General features: G+C 41.9%; 1 protein-coding gene across 2 annotated transcripts in view; it reads right to left on the bottom strand.

Annotated features, from left to right (window-relative positions):
• Positions 1–18862, bottom strand: part of LOC146562653 (solute carrier family 28 member 3-like) — a 41535-nt gene extending 22673 nt beyond the window's left edge. Inside the window, exons 1-3 of one of the 2 annotated variants that reach the window (XM_085294606.1) lie at positions 18725–18862; positions 2216–2301; positions 1989–2080 (exon numbers count right to left, since the gene is read on the bottom strand). In XM_085294606.1, coding sequence (XP_085150732.1) covers positions 1989–2080; positions 2216–2301; positions 18725–18808 — 262 coding nt within the window. In that variant the 5' untranslated portion in view covers positions 18809–18862. Of the gene's footprint in view, positions 1–1988; positions 2081–2215; positions 2302–18724 lie in introns of those variants that run through there. The other variant, XM_085294607.1, reaches the window with a different exon arrangement.
• Between the last annotated feature and the right edge of the window lie 2168 nt (positions 18863–21030).

The following is a 21030-nucleotide window of genomic DNA, read 5'->3' as shown; positions in this document are numbered from 1 at the left end:
TGTTAAATCTAAGTATTATATTTAAAACTAAATGTTAAAAGTTTAATCTTAGTATTATATTTAAATCTAAATGTTAAGTCTAAATGTTAAATCTAAATGTTACGGGAAACTAGATATTTAGCTAACATGCAAATTTACAACGACAAAATGGCTCATAGCAGTGAGATGTGACCATCAGGGGAGAGATTTTTTTTATATTTAAAAATTGTATTTTAAATATATATATTCAGCTTACAAACAGCGCCACTTAGCAATGTGCACCGGTTCAGTGGTGTCAGAACAAGCCCATATCATGACTCCACCACCATGCTTGAAAGCTGGTGTGAGGTGTTTGCGTTGATATGTTGTGCTTGGTTTTTGCCTGATGTGATGCTGTGCATTATGGTTAGACATTTCCACTTTGGTTTCATCTACCAAAGGACAGCGTTCAAGAGGTTTTTTGGTTTATTTAGATGCAGCTTTAGAAACCTAAGCTGTGCTGCAGTGTTCTTTGTCGAGGGAAAAAACTCTCTCCTGGCAGCCCTTCTAAGCAAGTCACTTGTTCAGTTTTTTCCTCTAATTGTAATGTCATGAATTTTAACACTTTACTTTTTTTTTTTTCAATAAACGTTTTTTTCTGAGTATTGTCTGGTTTGACCTTGGGGTGAACTGATGGGGATGTCCATTCCTGGGAAGATTGTGTTAACACACGCCTGAATGCTACAGACCAGCAAACTGCCAAAAACTGCAGAGGTGCTCAGGCTTGCTGATCATCAGTTAATCAAGTACATCTGATTAGCAGCACCTGCCTGCGAACTACCCTTGCTATAGAAGCATCAAGGGCATAATAAATTTTCAGCACCACTCTAAAAAAAACCCCTTTTTTTTAACATGATGGTATGTTTTTTTTTCCTTTTAGATCTACATCAATTTACTTCAATCAAGTGTAATAACCACAACAGATTGAAACATCGTAAGATCCTCTTTTATATGTTATTGGTCCCTCCATTTATATTCAAATCAGTTTGATATCAAGAATGTGTGTGAAGTAATCAGTAGCAAGCCTGTTCTAAAGTGGAAGAACAGAGCATTAAGTAAAGATATTTGTTTTTAAGATGTAGACAGTGAAAGTAAAAGGATGTCAGAAAAATTGACGTGGGGGTGCACGTGAAAAAGGCTGGAAACCATAGAATGTACTTTAAAGCCTGTGCACGCTAAAAAGATCATTTTACATTTCAATTCCCTACTCTGGTTATTTTTGTATTATGGACTCATGACAAGGTGTTTTGAGCTGGAATCTATTATCTACTAAAGATGAATTGAGATGAAAAAACGTGTTTCATTAAAGCTCATATTATCTACATGTACTCCACACACTCCTATCCTGAATTTTTGAATGATGGCACTCACCACTAGATGTATTCAGTACTCACCACCTGGCAGAAAAGCAGGTTTGGGGTCATCATCAGTGCTAAAACATTAACTAAACTTTTAACCTTTTATACAGTCAAAGATTAACAAGGCAGGTGTTTTGAAAAGCAGATATCCTACAAAGGGACTCAGATAATGGAATAAGTAATTGCCTAAATTTTGGTGCGTTGTTATCTTTGAATCAATAAGGTGTCACGGTACCATTCGTGGGATGCGAAATGTCATTTTGTGTCTGCCTGGACAGACCTTGACAAGTCCTTTTAGTACACACCGCACATACTCTGATAAACCAAGTCTTGATTTTTCCACTGACAATGAAAGCGATTTGTAGTAAATTAAACTTTTACTTTTTCAGTCTGTTCCACAAAAACATGCTCACATCAATTTGCTCTAAAGGCAAAGAACATGCAGGTCCACTCACCTGTTAGGCTAATTTGTAAATTTAACAGCCCTTTACAACTCTGTACAAAATTAGAAATAGATTCTCCTTTTATGCCTTTGTATTTTAGCCCTATACAACTATAACCTACTTAGGGACCTGAGTTACACTTTAACAGATACAAACACAGATAATTTACCAGCAGCTAAAACTAGCTGGCTAATCAGGTGAATCTGGTCTTTGTGCTTTGCCATATAGCCCTGGAGTGCCTCCACTTTCTTTTCCAGCAAGCTGTTGACACACAGATAAGGGGAGTAAGGAGAGAGGTCATAAATGTTAGATCAAAAGGCTCACAAAAGAAAAGCTGGTGATTCAGAAGAAATGAAGAAACACTGTGTTTTTGGTTAAAAATGAGAAAGGACAAACCTCTTGTTGTGTTGTCCCATCTTTGCCGACGCATCGTCTATACCTTCGGATGAGATTTCCACATCAGTGCATATGTGCTGCTGTTCCTGTCACACATGTATTGAGGATCATTCATATTAGAAATTTGGCAGAGAGGACCCAGAAGCAATCAACAAACTTGTCTTACATGGATGTTTGGTCAGTGAGGCAAAAAAAGATCAAGAAAAGGATGTGTGTGCGTGTGTGTGTGTGTGTGGGGGAGGGGGGGGGGGGGGGTTAGAGGCAGTCAGTCAGACAAGTGGAAAGCCCATTTTGAGACTGCGGTGACTGAAGTTCTTGGATGGGATTGTTTACACAGCTCTTGCACAATGACATTCTTCTTCAAACCCTAGACAAAGATTTATTTTTCCTTTTGCACGATGGCAATAAATTTTTTTTTTCATTCTTTCTGTATTATTTGTCAGGTCATTTTAGTTTGTTTTTATTACTGATTAAAAGGATTTCAATGTTATTAGTTTCTTCGTTTTAGTTTTAAAAATGTATTTAGATGGGGCATTTTTCCTGTTATAAGATTTAAGAAGTACAAAGCAGAGTGAACTTCCTATTTGTTTGCCCAACACAAACAAACCAGTGCCACCTCAGTGTTTGTTTTGTTGGAGAAATTTGGTTGATTTTAATGACTGAAAATGAAGACATTCCTGTATATTTAATTTGTTTTATTTAGGTTTTGTTGGATTATAATATTATTTTATGCCATGTTATACCCCTAATTGAAGATTGTGAATTATTATGTAGTTTTAGTTTGCATTATTCTCCTGAATTAGAAGAAGGTGATAACTATTGCATTTGTTAAACTGATTTGCATTACATTAGACTGCTGATTTATTGTGAATGAATGATATTGTTTTATGATGCATTATACTGCTGAGTTATAAGAAATGCTGTTCGCAGAAAGTCATCGCCTTATTTGTCTGATTAGAAGAGAACAGAACATACTGGAGTTTTCTGCCCCATCTCAGCAGGAGCAGATAAACAGGGAGCCAAGGTCGTAGCTTAGGCGCCGTGTGAGAGAAAGAATGTGAATGTTTAGGCTTTTATGATAAGGTGGGGGCCACTAGAGGCTATAAGAGTTTAATCAATGCTCCACCATTTTGAGATCTGATGCTGTCTGTGTACGGTGTCCATCTCCCACGCGTGTGATCATTAAAATCATCGTTCGACTCAACCCGGCCGGACCAGTGTTGTTATTGTGGTTTTTCCTCTTGTATCCATCCCCAATATTTGAATCCGTAACAGTTTGGGGGCTCGTCCTGTGGTATTGGGGTGGAAGTTGGAGGTTTGGACGGTCCGAGGTTGTCGAACGGACAGGCACAAGCCAGTGGTCTGACGTGAGTGGGCATAAGCCGGCTTACAAAGGTAAGGCACTACCTGTTGAATCTATTTCCAAAGTGTGCCAAATTGGACATGATAAAATTAAAGTCTACTCACTGAAATTACTGGTGGATGTCTGTTTTGATTTTGATGAAAAATCTCATGAGTTAAAGCAGTTAGAGTCTGCTAAGAAGAAGTTAAAGCAGTTAGAGTCTGCTAAGAAGAAGTTAAAGCAGTTAGAGTCTGCTAAGAAATTGGGTTAGAGTCCCAAGTAGTTTGGTAGAGAGTTGGTCATTTTGTTGGTTAGAGCCCAAATTGGTTATAAGAGTGGACCTGAGTGGTCATTTTGTGAGTTAGAGTCTCCATTGACCTCTAGGTTGCACTTGCCTCAGTCAGACTCTTGTTTTGGGGTGCTGACTGTTGTTTCAAAGTGTTATAAATTATTATTAGAGTCTGCTAAGAAGCGCATAGCCCGGAGGTTACACTCCCTCCTGGCAGTGGACGCGCGACCTTGACCTGTCGGCGAACAGGGTTAGTTCAGTTTGGCTTAACTGTTGGGTACAGGGCATCCTGGAATAAGCTAGGAGTTAGAGTCTCCTTACCGTTTGTAACGGTATCTGCGCTTTTTTGGACACTGTTAAATTGAGTTAGGGACTTTAGAGATTAGGCCAGATACAGTTAGAGTCTGATACTGGTTAATTGATTACAAAAAAGTTGGACTTTCTTCGGTTGGACCCGTTAACTTGAATTTGTCAAAATTGTGTAGGCGCTAAAGCTGTCAGGCCTGAGAGTGATTGTAAATATAGGACGTCTTTGTAATATAAAATAACAGTTACTGATGTTTGCATTAAGAAAAGTGTGTTTTAGTAGCTGTGTTTCGATTAATGTATCACAGTATATTGTTGGGAATGTTAAATGCTAAAGGGAAGAAGAGGTTTGATTTCACTCATGACTGTCAGGGTTCCTGGGTCGTTGACCCAGTGATTTCAGTTTGTTCATGTTCAGTTTAGTTCGCCACATTAATGTTCTCACTTCCTGTTTTTTCCCCGTGTCAGCTTGTCTCCCGTGTCATTAGTCAGATTATGTTCAGCCCTGTACTCACCTGTTTCCAATCATTGTCATCGTTCAACCTGTGTATTTAAGTTCCTCGGTTTCACCAGTTCTCTGTCGTGTCATTGATGTACGTCTGATGGTAATGTGTCTCTCCGCCAGTATGTTCAGTTAGTTAGTTAGCCAGCCAGCCAGCCAGCCATTCTCCCAGTCTTTCAGCCAGCCAGCTACTCCATCGTTCCTGCTTTATTCATTACCCTCCAATAAATCCTCTTCATTTCTGCACCGTGAGTCCAGCGTTTGGGTCATCTCTTCCACGCCTCCACACACACCGCTGACAGAATGACACGACCCGTGCCAAGAAGACACGCTTTTGACCCAGCGGACTCGGACCTTTTCGAGCGGCAGGACGCAGCGCTCTCCATTTGGGCGGAGAAGCTCAGGTGGAAACAGCGGTTCTTCTCAGAGAGGGAGCACGTCTTTGAGGGGACTCGTCTGGCTCTGGGCGGGCCTCGGAGATGCCGCAGTCCTCCACCTGCTGCCTCACCTGCATCGGAGCATTCGCCGAGGAGAGTGGGCATCACAGGCCAAGCTTCGGCTCCTCGCTCGCCCGCCAGCCGTTTTACTCACCGGACCTTCAACCTCGCCATGGCACGGCGGCTCCGCCTCGCACCTCGGCTCAATGGAGGCTCCCGTGCCAGAGGCTCGGCTGTGTACCCCGCCCGCTGCCTCTTCCCGGAGAAGGCGGCGCACACGCCACCATAACATGGACTGTTTTCAGATGGTGAGTTCCAGCGACTGTCTTCCACCCTCCACATTCGACTCTTCACTTAAAACAAATAGCAAACTTATCCCTGATCCGTGGGGTGTTTCCCTCCTGGAGGAGGATGTAGACTGGGAAGAATTTTTCAGCTCTGCTCCCTCTGAGCTGGGATATATTAAGGACAATATCCGCACTTCAACACCCTCGACGACCGTTCAATTAAAGACTGTAAATAGTGGTGGCAGGAGGACCAAAATAATCGCAGAGAAACCTTCAAGTACCACACACCCAGTCACTGTTTCCACACCCATCATTCAGCCTTTTCCTACCAGCGCAGCGGCCCAGATTCGGCCTTGCTCTTCAGCCGTTTCACCTCCTCAGAGGACTAGGGCCCAGCCCACACCCACACCGGTGCCAGCTCCCAGGAGGAGGGCAGCTGCGATCCAGTCCACCTCCACACCCGCTCCTGTTTCATGGGTGGGGGTGACTGGTGTCCAGCCACCTTCCGTGCCTGTCCCAGCGCCCAGGCTGAGGGCAACCAGAACCCAGCTTGACCTCCCTGGAGGCTTGGAAGAGCTAACCGGTCCACCTGCTACTTCACCTCTTCATCCACCTCCTGACCCAGCTTTTCACGCCCTCGCACTATCCCTGGTTAGGCTAGCTGAAGTGTCCCCTGCTCAGGCACCAGCTTTACTAGCCCAGGCTGTAGCTCTATCTCCCTGTCTAGCTCAGTCTTTAGCTCAGCCATCGGCCACACCAACCTCAGCTCCGTCGTCAGCCTCACCTACCTCTGTTCATCTTTTAGCATCTCCACTCCAGTCAGTTCCCTCAACTGCTGTTCAGCCTCCACTCCAGTCCCCTGTAGTCCAGTCGCCTCCCGCCCTCCAGTCCCCTGTAGTCCAGTCGCCTCCCGCCCTCCAGTCCCCTGTAGTCCAGTCGCCCGTCCACCATCCTGTTCAGTTCCCGGACCTGCAGCCACAGCACCCAGAGCCAGCTGTGAGCTACCTTGCTTTTCAGCCAGGGGTTTCCGCACCCGCTGGCCCGGCCGCTTCCCTGCCAGAGGTCCCCGCACCTGCTGGTTCTGTCCTGTGTGTGCCAGGGGCTCCAGTACCCACTGGTTCTGAGACCGTTTTCGCTGGAGGGCCCGAGGAGCCCGTCCAGCCTCATGCCTCGTCAGCTGGAGGGCCCGAGGAGCCCGTCCAGCAACCTTCCTCGTCAGCTGGGGGTTCAGGAGGACCGCACCAGCCTCCCGTCTCCGCTGGAGGGTCCGAGGGGCCCGTCCAGCCTCCTGCCACGTCAGCTGGAGGGTCCGAGGGGCCCGTTCAGCCTCCCATCTCCGCTGGAGGGTCCGAGGGGCCCGTCCAGCCTCCTGCCACGTCAGCTGGAGGGCCCGAGGAGCCCGTCCAGCCACCACCTGCGGCTGCCTCGCTGTCACCTAGCTCTGCTTCTGCTTCGCCTGGTCCAGCTTCAGCCTGTGCCTCGCCTGGTCCGGCCTCTGCTTCTGCCTCGCCTGGTCCGGCCTCGGCTTCTGCCTCGCCTGGTCCGGCCTCGGCTTCTGCTTCGCCTGGTCCGGCCTCGGCCTCGGCTTCGGCTTCTGCTTCACCTGGTCCTACAGCTGCTCCTCGTCGCCGGCGTGGTCGACCACCGGACCGCCTTCGCCTGAGTGGCCGCCGTTGCCTTCCGCACGGCCGGCCCCCGGACCGCCTTCGCCTAAGTGGCCGCCGCCCCCGGACCGCCTTCGCCTGAGTGGCCGCCGTTGCCTTCCGCACGGTCGGCCTCCCGAACTGTGTCCACGTCGCCGCCGTTGCCTTCCGCACGGTCGGCCCCCGGACCAGCGCTGTCATCGTCGCCGTTGCCTTCCGCACGGTCGGCCTCCCGAACTGTGTCCACGTCGTTGCCGTCCGCAAGCTCGGCCCCCTGAACTTTCTCGTCTCGGCCTCGGACCACGTGGCCGCCCACCGGAACTGTCTCATCTCGACCGCCGCAGCCGCCCACTGGACCGGCTCAGTGGTCGCTGCTGCCTTCCACGTGGCCGCCCACCTGAACTGTCTCGTCTCGGGCTGCTTGGCCGCCCACCTGAACTGTCTCTGTGTGGACTCCGTCCCTCCGTCCTGGGCCCCCTCCGCCCGCCCTGTTCTGTTTTTTTTTTTTTTTTTTTTTTTCTTTTGGCCGTCAGGTGCCGGCTTTGAAGGGGGGGTACTGTCAGGGTTCCTGGGTCGTTGACCCAGTGATTTCAGTTTGTTCATGTTCAGTTTAGTTCGCCACATTAATGTTCTCACTTCCTGTTTTTTTTTTTTTTTTTTTTTTTTTTTTCCCCCCGCGTCAGCTTGTCTCCCGTGTCATTAGTCAGATTATGTTCAGCTCTGTACTCACCTGTTTCCAATCATTGTCATCGTTCAACCTGTGTATTTAAGTTCCTCGGTTTCACCAGTTCTCTGTCGTGTCATTGATGTACGTCTGATGGTAATGTGTCTCTCCGCCAGTATGTTCAGTTAGTCAGTCAGCCAGCCATTCTTCCAGTCTTTCAGCCAGCCAGCTACTCCATCGTTCCTGCTTTATTCATTACCCTCCAATAAATCCTCTTCATTTCTGCACCGTGAGTCCAGCGTTTGGGACATCTCTTCCACGCCTCCACACACACCGCTGACAATGACTGAACATGTTATTATTAACCATAGCAGGCCACTGTAAAGAGTCAATTAACTGGTCACTTAAACAGAGGTAAAAAAAAAAAAAAAGCCAAAAAACTCTAGTAATATCTATGGATAACAGGGAAATGGTAGACTTGTCACACTCAAAATGGAGATATGTAATGATAAACACTGGTCCCTGTCTTTTAGGTCCTTTCATTGAAATAGTCCATAATTCAGAAAGGTAGAGATATAACCGACAGGGGCATGTGATAGGAGGTGGTGCTGCACAAGAACAAGAGTAAAATAAAGAAAAATTATTGTGTTTAGCTTTGATAAATTCAAATTAAAATGTACCATTACACTCAGAGGATCAATATGAAATTCGATATATGCTAATTTTGCATGAAGTACATGACTGATAACTGTTCTGTCCTGAGCTTTTGTTTGTACAGCACCCACTTGACCACACCAACAGTTTCTCGCCACCAACAGGGGGTACTTGCAAAGAATAGGGAGGAATATCATCAAAACTGGGAAAGGTAAGCCCCGAAGGGGGTGATAACACCATAACTTTCACTTATGGTCAAATTCTCAAAATTTGACCCCAAACTTGAAAATTCTTCAAACATTTAGAGACAGAGTGGATAAACATAATGTCGCAAACCACATAAGGATGGAGCATTTGAATCGATAAGATGGTGAATTAACACGCAGTAAAATGTTGATCATGTTGATTATGTTTATTCCAGTGTGCAGAGCAAGGTTATTATTATTAACGAAAAGAAATGAAATAATGAAAACTAGAAGTGAAAAAACATTTTCGTTAACGGAAATATAATGAAAAAAAAAAAAAGGAAAACTAACTAAAACTGTAATGAGTGTTCACAAAACTAACTAAAATTAACTGAATTTATAGCAAAATGTGTTTAGTTTCATTGATGTGTGCGTGTCCTACAATAGTCTAGGGTGAAAATGAAGTTTAGTTTCCAGATTTTTGCTGTCTCATTATGCCAGCAGGGGGCAGTACGTTAGTCGAGTTGTCTGTGTTGCTGCTCCGTCCACGCGCAGAATCATGTCAGGAAAAGTCGGGAGAAAGCGCCAGAGTCCAATTTGGGATTACTTTGAATATGACTGTGTTTTGGATAAAGCAAGTGTCTTGTAGTGGAAAGAGACAAATTATGAGGGACATTTATAAAGGGAAAAAATCCCACAAACCTTAAAGTGCACTTGAAAAGCTCACACAAGAAGACTAACCTAGCTTACCTTGAAAAGGTAAGGGAGCACACTCAACCCTCAGCCCCAGAAACAGAAGCTAACCCCAGGCAAGGCAGCGTGATGCATCCCGAGACAACAGGACAGGGACATCTACATAACTGTGTGAGTCAATTGCCTTCAAAAAGATTATCAATTCACTTGAACCAAAATTACGAACACCCGGTGCTGCAAGAGTTAATTGTCTCAATACCCAAGGATAAGCAGAAGAGCATGACTGATATGATGAAACTGGGATTTTGTTACACTTAATTTTGGCAAACACAACTAAAACTATAACTGACACTAATCAAAACTAAACTGAAACTAAGGATTTTCAGAAAATAAAAACTAGACTAAACTAGCAAACAATTGGTAAAAACTAATTACAACTGATATAAAATCTGGAGTCAAAACTAAATAAAAATAAAAACTAATGAAAATTGCAAAACGATTAAAACCCTGGTGCAGAGATTGGCTAATCTGACCAGGAAATGTTATAAAATGGATTGTCGGAACAGTCAGCGTTAAAGTCACCTTTGACAGTCCAGACTAAGATGTCTGGACATCGCCATGTTGGACATCTTCAGGGCGGAAAAGGGTTGGTGTGACCAAGGTGTGGTTTGGCTTGTTGTATGTAGAGCAGGGCGATATGGCCAAAAATATTTATCACGATATATATTTGAAAATTTGCGATAACGATATAACTGACGATATAATTGATGCGAGACAAAATACAACTCCACAACATTACTAGTGCAAAAAGACAACCTTCCATTTATTTTCACTTAAACAAAAAGCTGGTTTTTATGTACATTAAAGCTTTATAAAAATGTAACAGTGCAAATGCAAATTCCTTGCTGAAAGTTTAACCAAAAGGCATTTCCAGTAGAAATGGGCTGACATATCCTGAGTAGGGCTGGGTATCGTCACTGATTTCTAGAATCGATTCAATTCCGATTCACAAGGTCCTGAATCGATTCGATCCACGATTCAATTTAATTCAATTTAATTCGATTCGATTTAAATCTGGGAAATTTTGACAGTCAGAAATATTATAATTCAGATCAGTACATTTACATATTTTTGTGTCAATAAAAAGGAAGCTGACACACGCAAGACTTTATCACAGGTGTAAGCGTCACAGCAGATGCCTTTGTGTCAAAGTAGCTGAAGATAAAACACAGAAAAACATGAAGGTGATCTTCCTGGCCTGGGATTTTATAAAAATATTCTACAGTACATCAAAAACGAAAGAAAACCATTAATCAACATATGAACATCACCTCTGAAGTTACAGCGGTTTTATTAGAGACACAGTGTTTTGCATTTTGAATAATTTTAAAAAGTTTAAATTTGTTCAGTATTGAACAGCAGAAATGAGATTTTCTTTTCGGAAGAATGTAAAAGGGAAAAAAACAGCGGCTGACAGCGCTGTAAACAACAGTAGACTTGTGCGTAACAAGCAAGCGAATAATGAAGAAAGGGAAACTGTTCTTGAAGTACAGAGAGAGAGAGAGGGGGGGAGAGAGAGGGAGAGAGAGAGAGAGAGAGAGCTGTGCATCACGGTGGAAGCAAAACAGTAAAAGTCAGAGTGAATTCATGACGATGTTTATGTGAATCTTCTTTTGCTGCTGGTTCGGTCAATATTGTTTGGAGAGAGATCAAACTAACAGCTTTAGAATCGGCTCATAAAGGGCGTGAACACAAAGTGCGGACCCGCCGACAGATCAGAATCAGCAAGCTGTCGGCTTTCAGCCCCGACCGTGTCCGTGCCGTCGGGTGAGAAAGGCGACATCTCACTGATTCTGATCCGCGGGTCGCGCTGTGTGTTTAAGTCTATGTGCAGAATCCGTGTACCTGCTCTCATTTACTGTCTTAACCGTTTGGTGGTTCTTGAAATTTTGTGAGATGTCACCAGAGATTCTGGCATTTCGGGCAAAATAAATTTATGTTAAAAAAATCGATTCAGGATTTTAATGAATCGATTTTACGTTATCCAAGCCAGAATCGATTTTAATCGATGAATCGATTATAAAAACCCACCCCTAATCCTGAGCATAACCATGTATAATATCCACTGAAGTTAAAAAGAGGTGCATTGCAACATTAAACTGCAGTGTGCAGTAGCCTACGTATTTTTTGGACCATAAGGTGCACGGGATTATAAGGCACATTAAGCGAAACAAAGCAGTCAGATAAATCAAACTTTATTAAACTCATTTTTCTTGCTTCCTCCACTTCTGTACCTTAATTCATTAATGTTGAATTCTCTGGCAGCTGCTCTATTCCCATGTTGTTGCAGTATATTAATGACTAACCTTGTATTGTGGATGGATTATCTCAGTTGTTCTCCTGACTGAAGTTTGGTCCGTTTACAGCATCCTGCTATGCGATTGCATTTGTCTCTAACTATCAGGAACCTTAACGTTAACTTTTATAAGTGGAAAAGTGTTAGTGTTCGTCCTCCAGCTTCACTGTTTATGTTATGCTAACATAGCTGTGTCGCTAGCGATCACGTAGCACATCATTATATACCAGCTAGCCCAACTTCAGTAACCCTACAAACGTCACTGCTGTTTAGTTTTCTGTCTTCATTTATGTTGGAAGTGATAGCAGAGCTGTACGTTTGAATTTTTTCAGAAATCTCTCAGTCAGAACATGCAATATCATGCTTAGGTAACTAGCGAAACTAGCGAGCTAACTTCCGCTAGCTTCCTGCTAACTTCTAACTCCGTTAAATGTAATAAATTTTGTTTTCATGGATGCCTGGAAGTAGGGATGGGTACCGGTGTTCTGACATAAACGGTAGTAACCAGTTGCCTGTTATCGGACCCGGAGTTAGCAACATCCCCCAAAAACACGAAGAATAGAGTCCTGGCCCCTAGCCCTGTCAGTGTAGCAGAAATGATGACGGATGATGATGCAGCAGCAGCCGTTCTTCTCTGCGTGAGTAGCTTAATGTTGTTCGTGTGTAATTTACGTTGAGTAGGCTAACCACGTTATTACATTAATGCATGTAAGGTGAACTAGCAAACATCATCATAGCTACATGCGGCTCTCTTCTTGTTTGATGGCAGATACTCCCTTCACCCTGGCCAAAAAGGCTAAAATGACCAAAGAAAAAGTGGAAAACAGTTAAACATGAGAGGTTTTGGACAAAGTTTGTGTTTTTTCCATTGTTTAAGCACTGCTTCCAGCCAAGAGTGATACCATATATGCCCCATAGCTGCAGAAAAGGCTAACATTGTTATCTTTTTACAAAAAACAGCTGAACATGAGAGGTTTTTGGACCAATTTTGTGTTCTCCATTCTTTAAGCACCGGTTTGAGCACCGTTTGAACACCGGCACCGTTTCAAAAGTACCGATTTGGCACCGGTATCGGATAAAACCTAAACGATACCCATCCCTACCTGGAAGTTAAACTTCATAGTTACACCTGATAAAGCAGCAATGCTGATCGTTTTATTAAAGATGAAAGAATTTAGACAGTTTTTTATGGAGATATGGAGCTTAGGACCCAGATTGCTCCCAGATTTAAGAGCATCTTAGTCCGACAAATACGACAATAACGACGGCCGCTTGCATGTTCTGCAAAAAATCTGCTTTGTCGTGTATCTGACGGACAAACACCAAACCAGTTCCACATCACTGAAGTTGCACCATTTTTTCAAACCAATTCTGGTTCATCTGTTTCACTCAACAATCGGCCATGTACGTATGAAAACAAAGGCACTGCGCATGCCCATTTTACTCATATTCTATCACGATATTTCATTTTCCTATTGTTGCCTAACATTATATACGGTATAATATGGCCCAGCCCTAGTTGTATGTATATTTCAAGATCATATGGCTCTGAATGAACCAGTTACCAGGGCATGGAAGGAGGACAGACTCATTAAATGAGGAGAAGGATTTTTCTGGGATTGGAGATCCTCTGGGTGAGTGGTTGACTAAAAGCATGCATAAAATAAAAGCTATTTTTTGTTATTGATTGGTAATAGATTGATAATTGGCCACATTTACAGCTGTATTGACTTGTTGTGGACGCAGTCTACTTCATGTTTAAGCACTCTAATTAACAGATTGAAAATAGTGACATTAAAGGAAGAATATGCAGCGCCACCCTGTCAGACACCAGTGACGGTGGGGCTCAGTGATGAATCAGGTGAGCTGGATTCATGGCTGAATCAAGACTAAGATTCCCCTGCTGTGGTCAGTAAGGGAAAAACGGGGGAAAATAAAATTTAAAAGAGGCATTTATAAACGTTTATGTGTCAAGTTTATAAACGGGATAAAAAGGGGGTGTTTTACTGTTATTTTAGCATCAGCATTATTGTTACATCAGAATCATATAACAAGCATTGCATTGATCATTTATTGAATCTTTTGACATTATACTAACATTTGTGTTCCAGTGATTGTTATAACCTCAGGTTAATCTTCTATTTACAGGTGTCAGGATAATCATATGATCTTTCATTGCAGGTGTAACCATGATCATTTTTATACATATTGCAGTTTGTTGCTCGTTATAGAGTTGTGCTCAAGTTAATAAGGGTTAAAAGCTACAGTCAACGTGATGTTTGGCTGATCTATGGACTGGGGTGACTTCGAGCATAGAAGGCCGCACACGCTTACATAACACTGATATCATGTTTTTCTTTGTGATCTTTTATTCAGTTATATTTTTTGCTAAGTTTTAAGTAGTGGCAGTTAATTAAACGACATTCATTTAATATTACATACCTGATTCAGAGCATTACACACAGATCAACTTAACAATCTGCACATATTCTCACTAATGCAGATAAATCCTCTCCCTTTCAATTACAACGTGTGGTGAGACAGGGGGATCCCCTCTCACCGCTTCTTTTTGATATAGCCCTGGAGCCCCTAGCCATTAACATAAGAAACCACCCAGGTATACAGGGAGTTAAATTTGGGAATGTGGAAAGTCTTGTTAACATGTATGCAGATGACTTACTGATCTGCCTTTCCAAACCAGAAATCTCACTCCCTAATCTTTTAAATTGTATTAAACACTTTGGGAAATTATCAGGATATATGATCAATTGGGATAAATCTGAATTTATGCCAATAACAGATAATCTATGCCCAAAGTTCCTCAGCTCACTCCCATTCAAATTAGTAACTACGTCTTTTACCTATCTTGGTCTTAAGATCTCTAAAAATCCCAAACTCCTTTATAAATTGAATTTCCTGGAAATGCTGGATAAGCTCAAAGAGGATATTAGAAAATGGAAACTGCTTCCTCTGTCTCTGATCGGTCGAATAAATGCAGTTAGAATGGTGTCTTTGCCACGATTTTTATATCTTTTTCAAAACCTTCCTATTCACTTGCCACTTAAATTTTTTAAGCAGCTTGATTCATTGATTCACTCATTCATTTGGGCAGGAAAACCCCCTCGGATATCCATGGCTCATCTTCAAAAAAACACTTCCTGCGGGGGGTTAGGTCTCCCTGTGTTTAGATATTATTATTGGGCAGCAAATTCAAGAGCTCTATTGCACTGGCAGTGGGGTTCGCCTATTGATTATTGCCATGACAAGCTTCCGATCTGGCTCCAGGTAGAGGCAGCAACAGTATCTGAAGCCTCATTACCGGTCTTATTGTTTTCTAACACGGGTTCTTTTAACAATTCGCTCAGTCGTAATTTTGTTGTTAAACACTCTTTAAAGATATTAAGTCAAATTAGGAAATCTCTCAAACTACCTGATTTTTCAGTAGGAATGCCAATAATACATAACTACTTGTTTAAACCAGGTAAAATGGATGGAATGGGGGGAAAAGGGATTGAAATACATTGAGGACTTATATACAGATGACAAATTTATGTCCTTCCTTCAACTTCAAGAAAAGTTTCAATTACCTCAATCACATTTTTTTCGTTATCTTCAAATAAGGAATTTTGTTCAACAAAACTTTTCAGACTTTCCACTGAAGCCACAAAGTTATACTTACTTTGATATAATTCGGAAAGCAGATTTTAAACGTTTGATATCTCAGTTTGTTAAGTGCTTTACAATCCCAGTTGATTCCGACCGAATTAAGAAAACATGGGCTGAAGACCTCGGGGTCCCTCTGTCTGAAGACCAATGGTCAAATTGTTTGTCCAATATTCAGAAAGGCTCAATAAATGCCAGATATAAACTAATCCAGTTTTTCTAAACTTAAACTTAACCGGATCTATAATTCTGTATCCCCCTTATGTGACAGATGTAAAGTCGGTGAAGGTTCCCTTGCACAATTATTTTGGCATTGCCCGGTTTTGAATGCTTTTTGGAGCCGGATTTTTATGTGGTTTTCAAACCAATTTAGGAAAAAAGTACCACGTGATGGTACATTGGCTATACTTGGATCATTTGCATCAGTTGAATCTTTTTCCTTTTCACAAAAACAGATAATTACAATGGGTATGCTGGCTGCAAAGAAACTTATTCTTTTACAGTGGCGGTCTTCTTCGGCCCCGTGTTTTAACAGGTGGCTTAATGAGATGGTGTCTGTGGCCAGGGTGGAGCAGATAAGATTTGATAGAGAGGGGAAACTGGCGAGTTTTTGTATGATTTGGCAACCATTTCTAGAATTCTTAAAAAAATAACTGATCATAATTCATGCCTCACACTCCGCGTGAATTATTTTATTTTATTTTTTTTTCTTCCTCTTCTTTTTCTTCTTTTTTTCTTTCTTTTTTTTCCCTTTCATGCTTATAAGTTCACAAATGTTAAAAACAGTAATTGTTCTTGGTTGATTTTGTATAAGCATGTTATGTTTAATTTAAATGCAAAAATAAAATTTAAGAAAAAAAACAAAAACTTAACAATCTGCAAAACATTGTAGCTGCAATATTGTGTCTCCATAAGGGACAGTTGGCTCCAGGAGATAAGTGGGAGTCAGTGCCTGTCCTCGAGAAGGAGAGGATATTCCTTTGCTGTGTCAAAAGTAGTCAACAAGTTCATATTCAAGTGAAGTTCATATTATTACAGGTTTTGTTTCTTGGCAATTCTGCAGACGCAGCCTCTGGGCGGAGCCAGGAGTTGAACAGATCTAACATGACAATTAAATTGGTTTCATTCCCTGGCACAGGCTGACAGGACTGGAGCAACGACACTGGATAGGAGAAGGTCTCATACTTTCTAAGATATGAGGTCACTAAGCTTTTCTTTTAATTTTCTAGCTCCGTTGATTTGACACATGGGAATGTGTCAAAAAGGGGGGGGGGGAGTTGAGTTTTAACATCAAACAAGGATTATATGAACATTTTTATGACTTCATTTGTGTTTTAATAACTTAGGTATGGTAAAGCTTAAGCTAATAGTGACCCAAGAGGTTTCCGGACTTTTTTAGAGATCCAGTGAGAAGCATAAATCATTATTTCCATGTTTAAGCATTAATCATTGAAATGAACTGAATAGCGTTTAGATGATAAAATGCCTGTGTTCATGAGAAGCTGAGTACCACACTGGAGAGGAAACCGTGGGACAGTAGGCGGAAGCAAACACATGATTTTTGGGGGGCAAATGTTAGGATTAAAAATGGCTAATTTGTTTTTGATGTCTTTTGTTAAAATGAGTGGTTTTAATAATTTTCAGACACACCTTGCGAATGTGCTTATAATGAGTCGGCACTCGGTCTTTTGGAGGTCATAAGCTTCGTTTGGCGTGATGGTCCGGACTGATATATTGCAGGTATTGACTTTGAGTGCAGAGGGCTAAATGCAAACACGCTTACACACACATAGGATATGATTAGAATAAGTCCCTGGGACATTCTGAATATTCTAAACCAATTCTGAATCGCCAGAAGATCAGTAGATAACAACATTAAATTATTAGAGCTAGGCAGAGAGGTGTTTTGGTTTTCTGTCTCTTACAGAGAAAGGAACAGACACCAGATGAGGTCACAGATATACGAGGATCCTTCACAACAGAGACAGACACAGTGACTGCCGAGACACCAACTGGGTCCAAGTGTCATGGCGTTTGGGCTCCGATTAGTCACCTCAAAAGGATGGATCCCATAAACACAGTAATAAGCATGAAGGGGTTGGCGGAAATCCAGGAACACCAGACCAACGAGGTTCGAGAGGCTCTTGGTCAAAAGGGGGACACGTTCCTGTTCCTTTTTCTGGAGGATACACAGGACACACAGGACCCGAGGATACACAGATCGTTCTTTGAAATCGGGGCAGAATAATCCCCTGATCTGTGCAACGACTGAAGGGTTGTCTAACCCCTGAGGTTGAAGAAAGAAGAGCAGAGGATAACCCAACTGGAAGACACTGGTAGCTGCAGCGATAAAATAAAGGCTAAAAGCTCCTTGGACAGAGGTTCTAGTCTGGGTACGTTTGAAGGGTATAAGGTAGCACCAAAATAAAGCTGTGGAAGAACTGGGGAGTGATGGAGGTGTCATCTGTACCGGCTACTGTTGTAATAATAGTTTTTCTTGCATCTGAACTGCGCAAACACAGAGGTCATCTCACATATGGTTCGCCCATCAGGGGGACAAAGGACCTCAGGAGTGAGAAGAAATGAACCCTGCCACACTGGATTACAGGGTGTAGGTGAGCTCTTTATTCTAAAGAGCTCATCAGGGGGAGTGTTGGATTATAATATTATTTTATGCCATGTTATACCCCTAATTGAAGATTGTGAATTATTATGTAGTTTTAGTTTGCATTATTCTCCTGAATTAGAAGAAGGTGATAACTATTGCATTTGTTAAACTGATTTGCATTACATTAGACTGCTGATTTATTGTGAATGAATGACATTGTTTTATGATGCATTATACTGCTGAGTTATAAGAAATATTGTTCGCAGAAAGTCATCGCCTTATTTGTCTGAGTAGAAGAGAACAGAACATACTGGAGTTTTCTGCCCCAACTCAGCAGGAGCAGATAAACAGGGAGCCAAGGTCGTAGCTTAGGCGCTGTGTGAGAGAAAGAATGTGAATGTTTAGGCTTTTATAAGGTGGGGCCACTAGAGGCTATAAGAGTTTAATCAATGCTCCACCATTTTGAGATCTGATGCTGTCTGCGTACGGTGTCCATCTCCCACGCGTGTGATCATTAAAATCATCGTTTGACTCAACCCGGCCGGACCAGTGTTGTTATTGTGGTTTTTCCTCTTGTATCCATCCCCAATATTTGAATCCGTAACAGTTTTTAGTTAACTGTAATCACCGTGCCAAGGGTGAATCTCCATGTGTTGGCTGCAGGTGTAAATATGCCGCTCTAGCTCAAAAAACATTTGAGTTGGTTTAATTGTCCTCAGAAGCCTCAAAGTTTATTGTCAACTTCAGTAAAAGTCAGAAGATAGATGTTATTTTAATTATTAAATATAAAACAAACAAACAAACGTAGCTCAAACCATCTTGTAATCGAAATGATCGAAAAGGTTCCAGTTCTTTTAAGATTGTTTTATGCCTTACTTACCTCTGATTCAAAGGCCTCATTGTCATTTCCTTGTTTTCCATCCTTATTTTCTATTATATCCAGCTCCATTTCCTTGCTCTTCATTGACTGTATGTCAGGCACTCACTGGAAGACTTTAACCCCACCTGTCCCAACCTTTTCCCCTCCCTTCCTCCTTTCAACTGACTTCACTCCCCTCTCGAATAGTGTCCACTATTTGTTACTAATGCATGGCTACTAAATGGCTTCTTCTTTTTTTGGACTGCTGTCTGCTTGGATGATCAGATTATGTAGTTAAAAAGTCACAGATGGGATACTTCATTGTTCTTTTGCTGACAGGGATGGTTATTGGTGCATTACTTTCTAAAAGCTTCAGTCATTTCCTTTGGTCCTTTAGCAGCCTGAGAGGACACTCTGTATATGTGCAGACTTTCTAAAATGAAACAAAGCAGAAGTTCATCACTTATTAGATTAAACTCCCAGCTCACTGGAAACATTGTGTTGTACCTTCTGAAAATTGGCTTTTTAAGTATCCCGTCTGCCACTAGAGAGCACTGGTGTATAATCTGTCAGTAGAACCACAATTCAAATGACTTGTAGAGGTTCAAATAAGTTCACGAACCCCCGTGACATGCTGTACAAAACCACAGTAGTAAAGAAACATCAAAACAAAACATTTATATGTAGGAAAATCGATAACAGCGGAGCATAACTGGAGGCATGTTGAACCACTGACAAAAAAAAAAAAAAATAAAGAAAACTTTTAACTTGACTTTCTTAAAGTTAAAAGAAAATTAAGAACAATTTCCAAATTTTACTTCCTTTCATTAAAATTGCTCATCATGTCATGCATTTGTTCCTTTTAATCACAGCTCTGCAGTAATAATTCTGTTCAGAAAGTGACATTCAGACAATTTTTAGACTTGTGGGTTCCACTGAAGACTACTATCTCCTCATACTTTGATGTAGCCAGAAAGTACATTAGAAAGAGAAGAGAGGAGGGAAATAGTCCAGACCGACTGAGGTTTGTCTCTCCACGGGTTGTGTGTTGTGTGCCAAACCGCCTCACATTTACTGAAAGAAGAAACACATTCACCTCAGCGATGTTTTCATTACATACTCCCATCTACTCACTGGTCTGCTGTTCCAGTCATGACCCGGGTTCTGTTACTCTCAGCTTTGGGCTAAAGCAGCATATCAGCCCCTTTCTGGTCCCAAATAAATAAACCGTAACAAGTTCTGGTAAAAGTTTGGACTTGAAAATGACAAGACATTGTTCCTCATCTTGTGCAAACCTGAGGTAACAGCCGTAAGTACACATATTATGTTCTCAGTCAAAGAAAACCCAAGAACAGAATATGATGCAACAACAGGAAGCAGCACAGGTGGCTTTAATGGAGCGACATGATTGCAAAGCAGCGGCCAAAGCAATTATGACTCAACAACGAATGACTGTGACGATAAAATAGGCGATTGGGATTCAACAACATCTGATCTGAAAGGAACACAGGGGAGACTGTGATGATTGTATACTCGACTGTCATCACCTCGAAGTGGATATTTCTGGGAGCAATCTAATCCTGTATCTAAATGGACCCATCAAGAGATTAATTGAATATTATTTGTAGCCCCAGTTTGATGGTTATTTGCAAATACTTGTAAAGATACAAAATAGTTGTGAGCATAATGAATGAAAACCGATGCAATTCACCAGTCTCCACACAGCCAGAGGCAAAGATCTTTACATCATGATGCCATGCTGTTATGGGGGGAGCTGGATGACATCATGAGAATGCGCACATACATCAGCCTCAAACAGAGTTCATCGTTTATTAATAAACAGATTTATATATTTAAATGCCATCTCTGATTTTTATTTCTAGAGCTGATTCATTTATGACTCACCCACTAACATTTTGCAAATGGATGTGTTTTTCTTTTCTTTTTTGTGAGGCAGAACTCATCCAAAAGAAAGTACTTTAAAGGAATGTCCCATCTAATTTCAATAATTAAAGTCTGACTCTAGATAAGCTGCTTATTTTATTCAAAGAAGCTCGTTTTTGGCAAAGGGTTATCAAGATATGACATGGATTAAACCCTATACTAACTGCCAGAGGGGTATGGCTGCCAAATGAAACGTCCAAAGAGACACCTTTAACATATTTGAATGTCAATTTATGCGCGTAGTTTAAATACATTGAAAGTGGTGATTTAAACCATGAAACATGCTGATTCACAAGAAGCCAAATGTATTGTGTGCCGTGGTAGGCGCACAGTGCTGTATGGAAAACCCATTCTGAGGATGACAGACGGTTTGCCTGGTGTTA

The sequence above is a fragment of the Mchenga conophoros genome, linkage group LG12, assembly GCF_057382185.1.
Source record: "Mchenga conophoros isolate Kocher_MC1m ecotype Shallow Benthic linkage group LG12, M_conophoros_male_GT1.1, whole genome shotgun sequence".
In the NCBI taxonomy this organism is placed as follows: domain Eukaryota; kingdom Metazoa; phylum Chordata; class Actinopteri; order Cichliformes; family Cichlidae; genus Mchenga; species Mchenga conophoros.
Note: the sequence above shows the minus strand (reverse complement) of the source record. Positions and strands in the feature narration are given on the sequence as shown.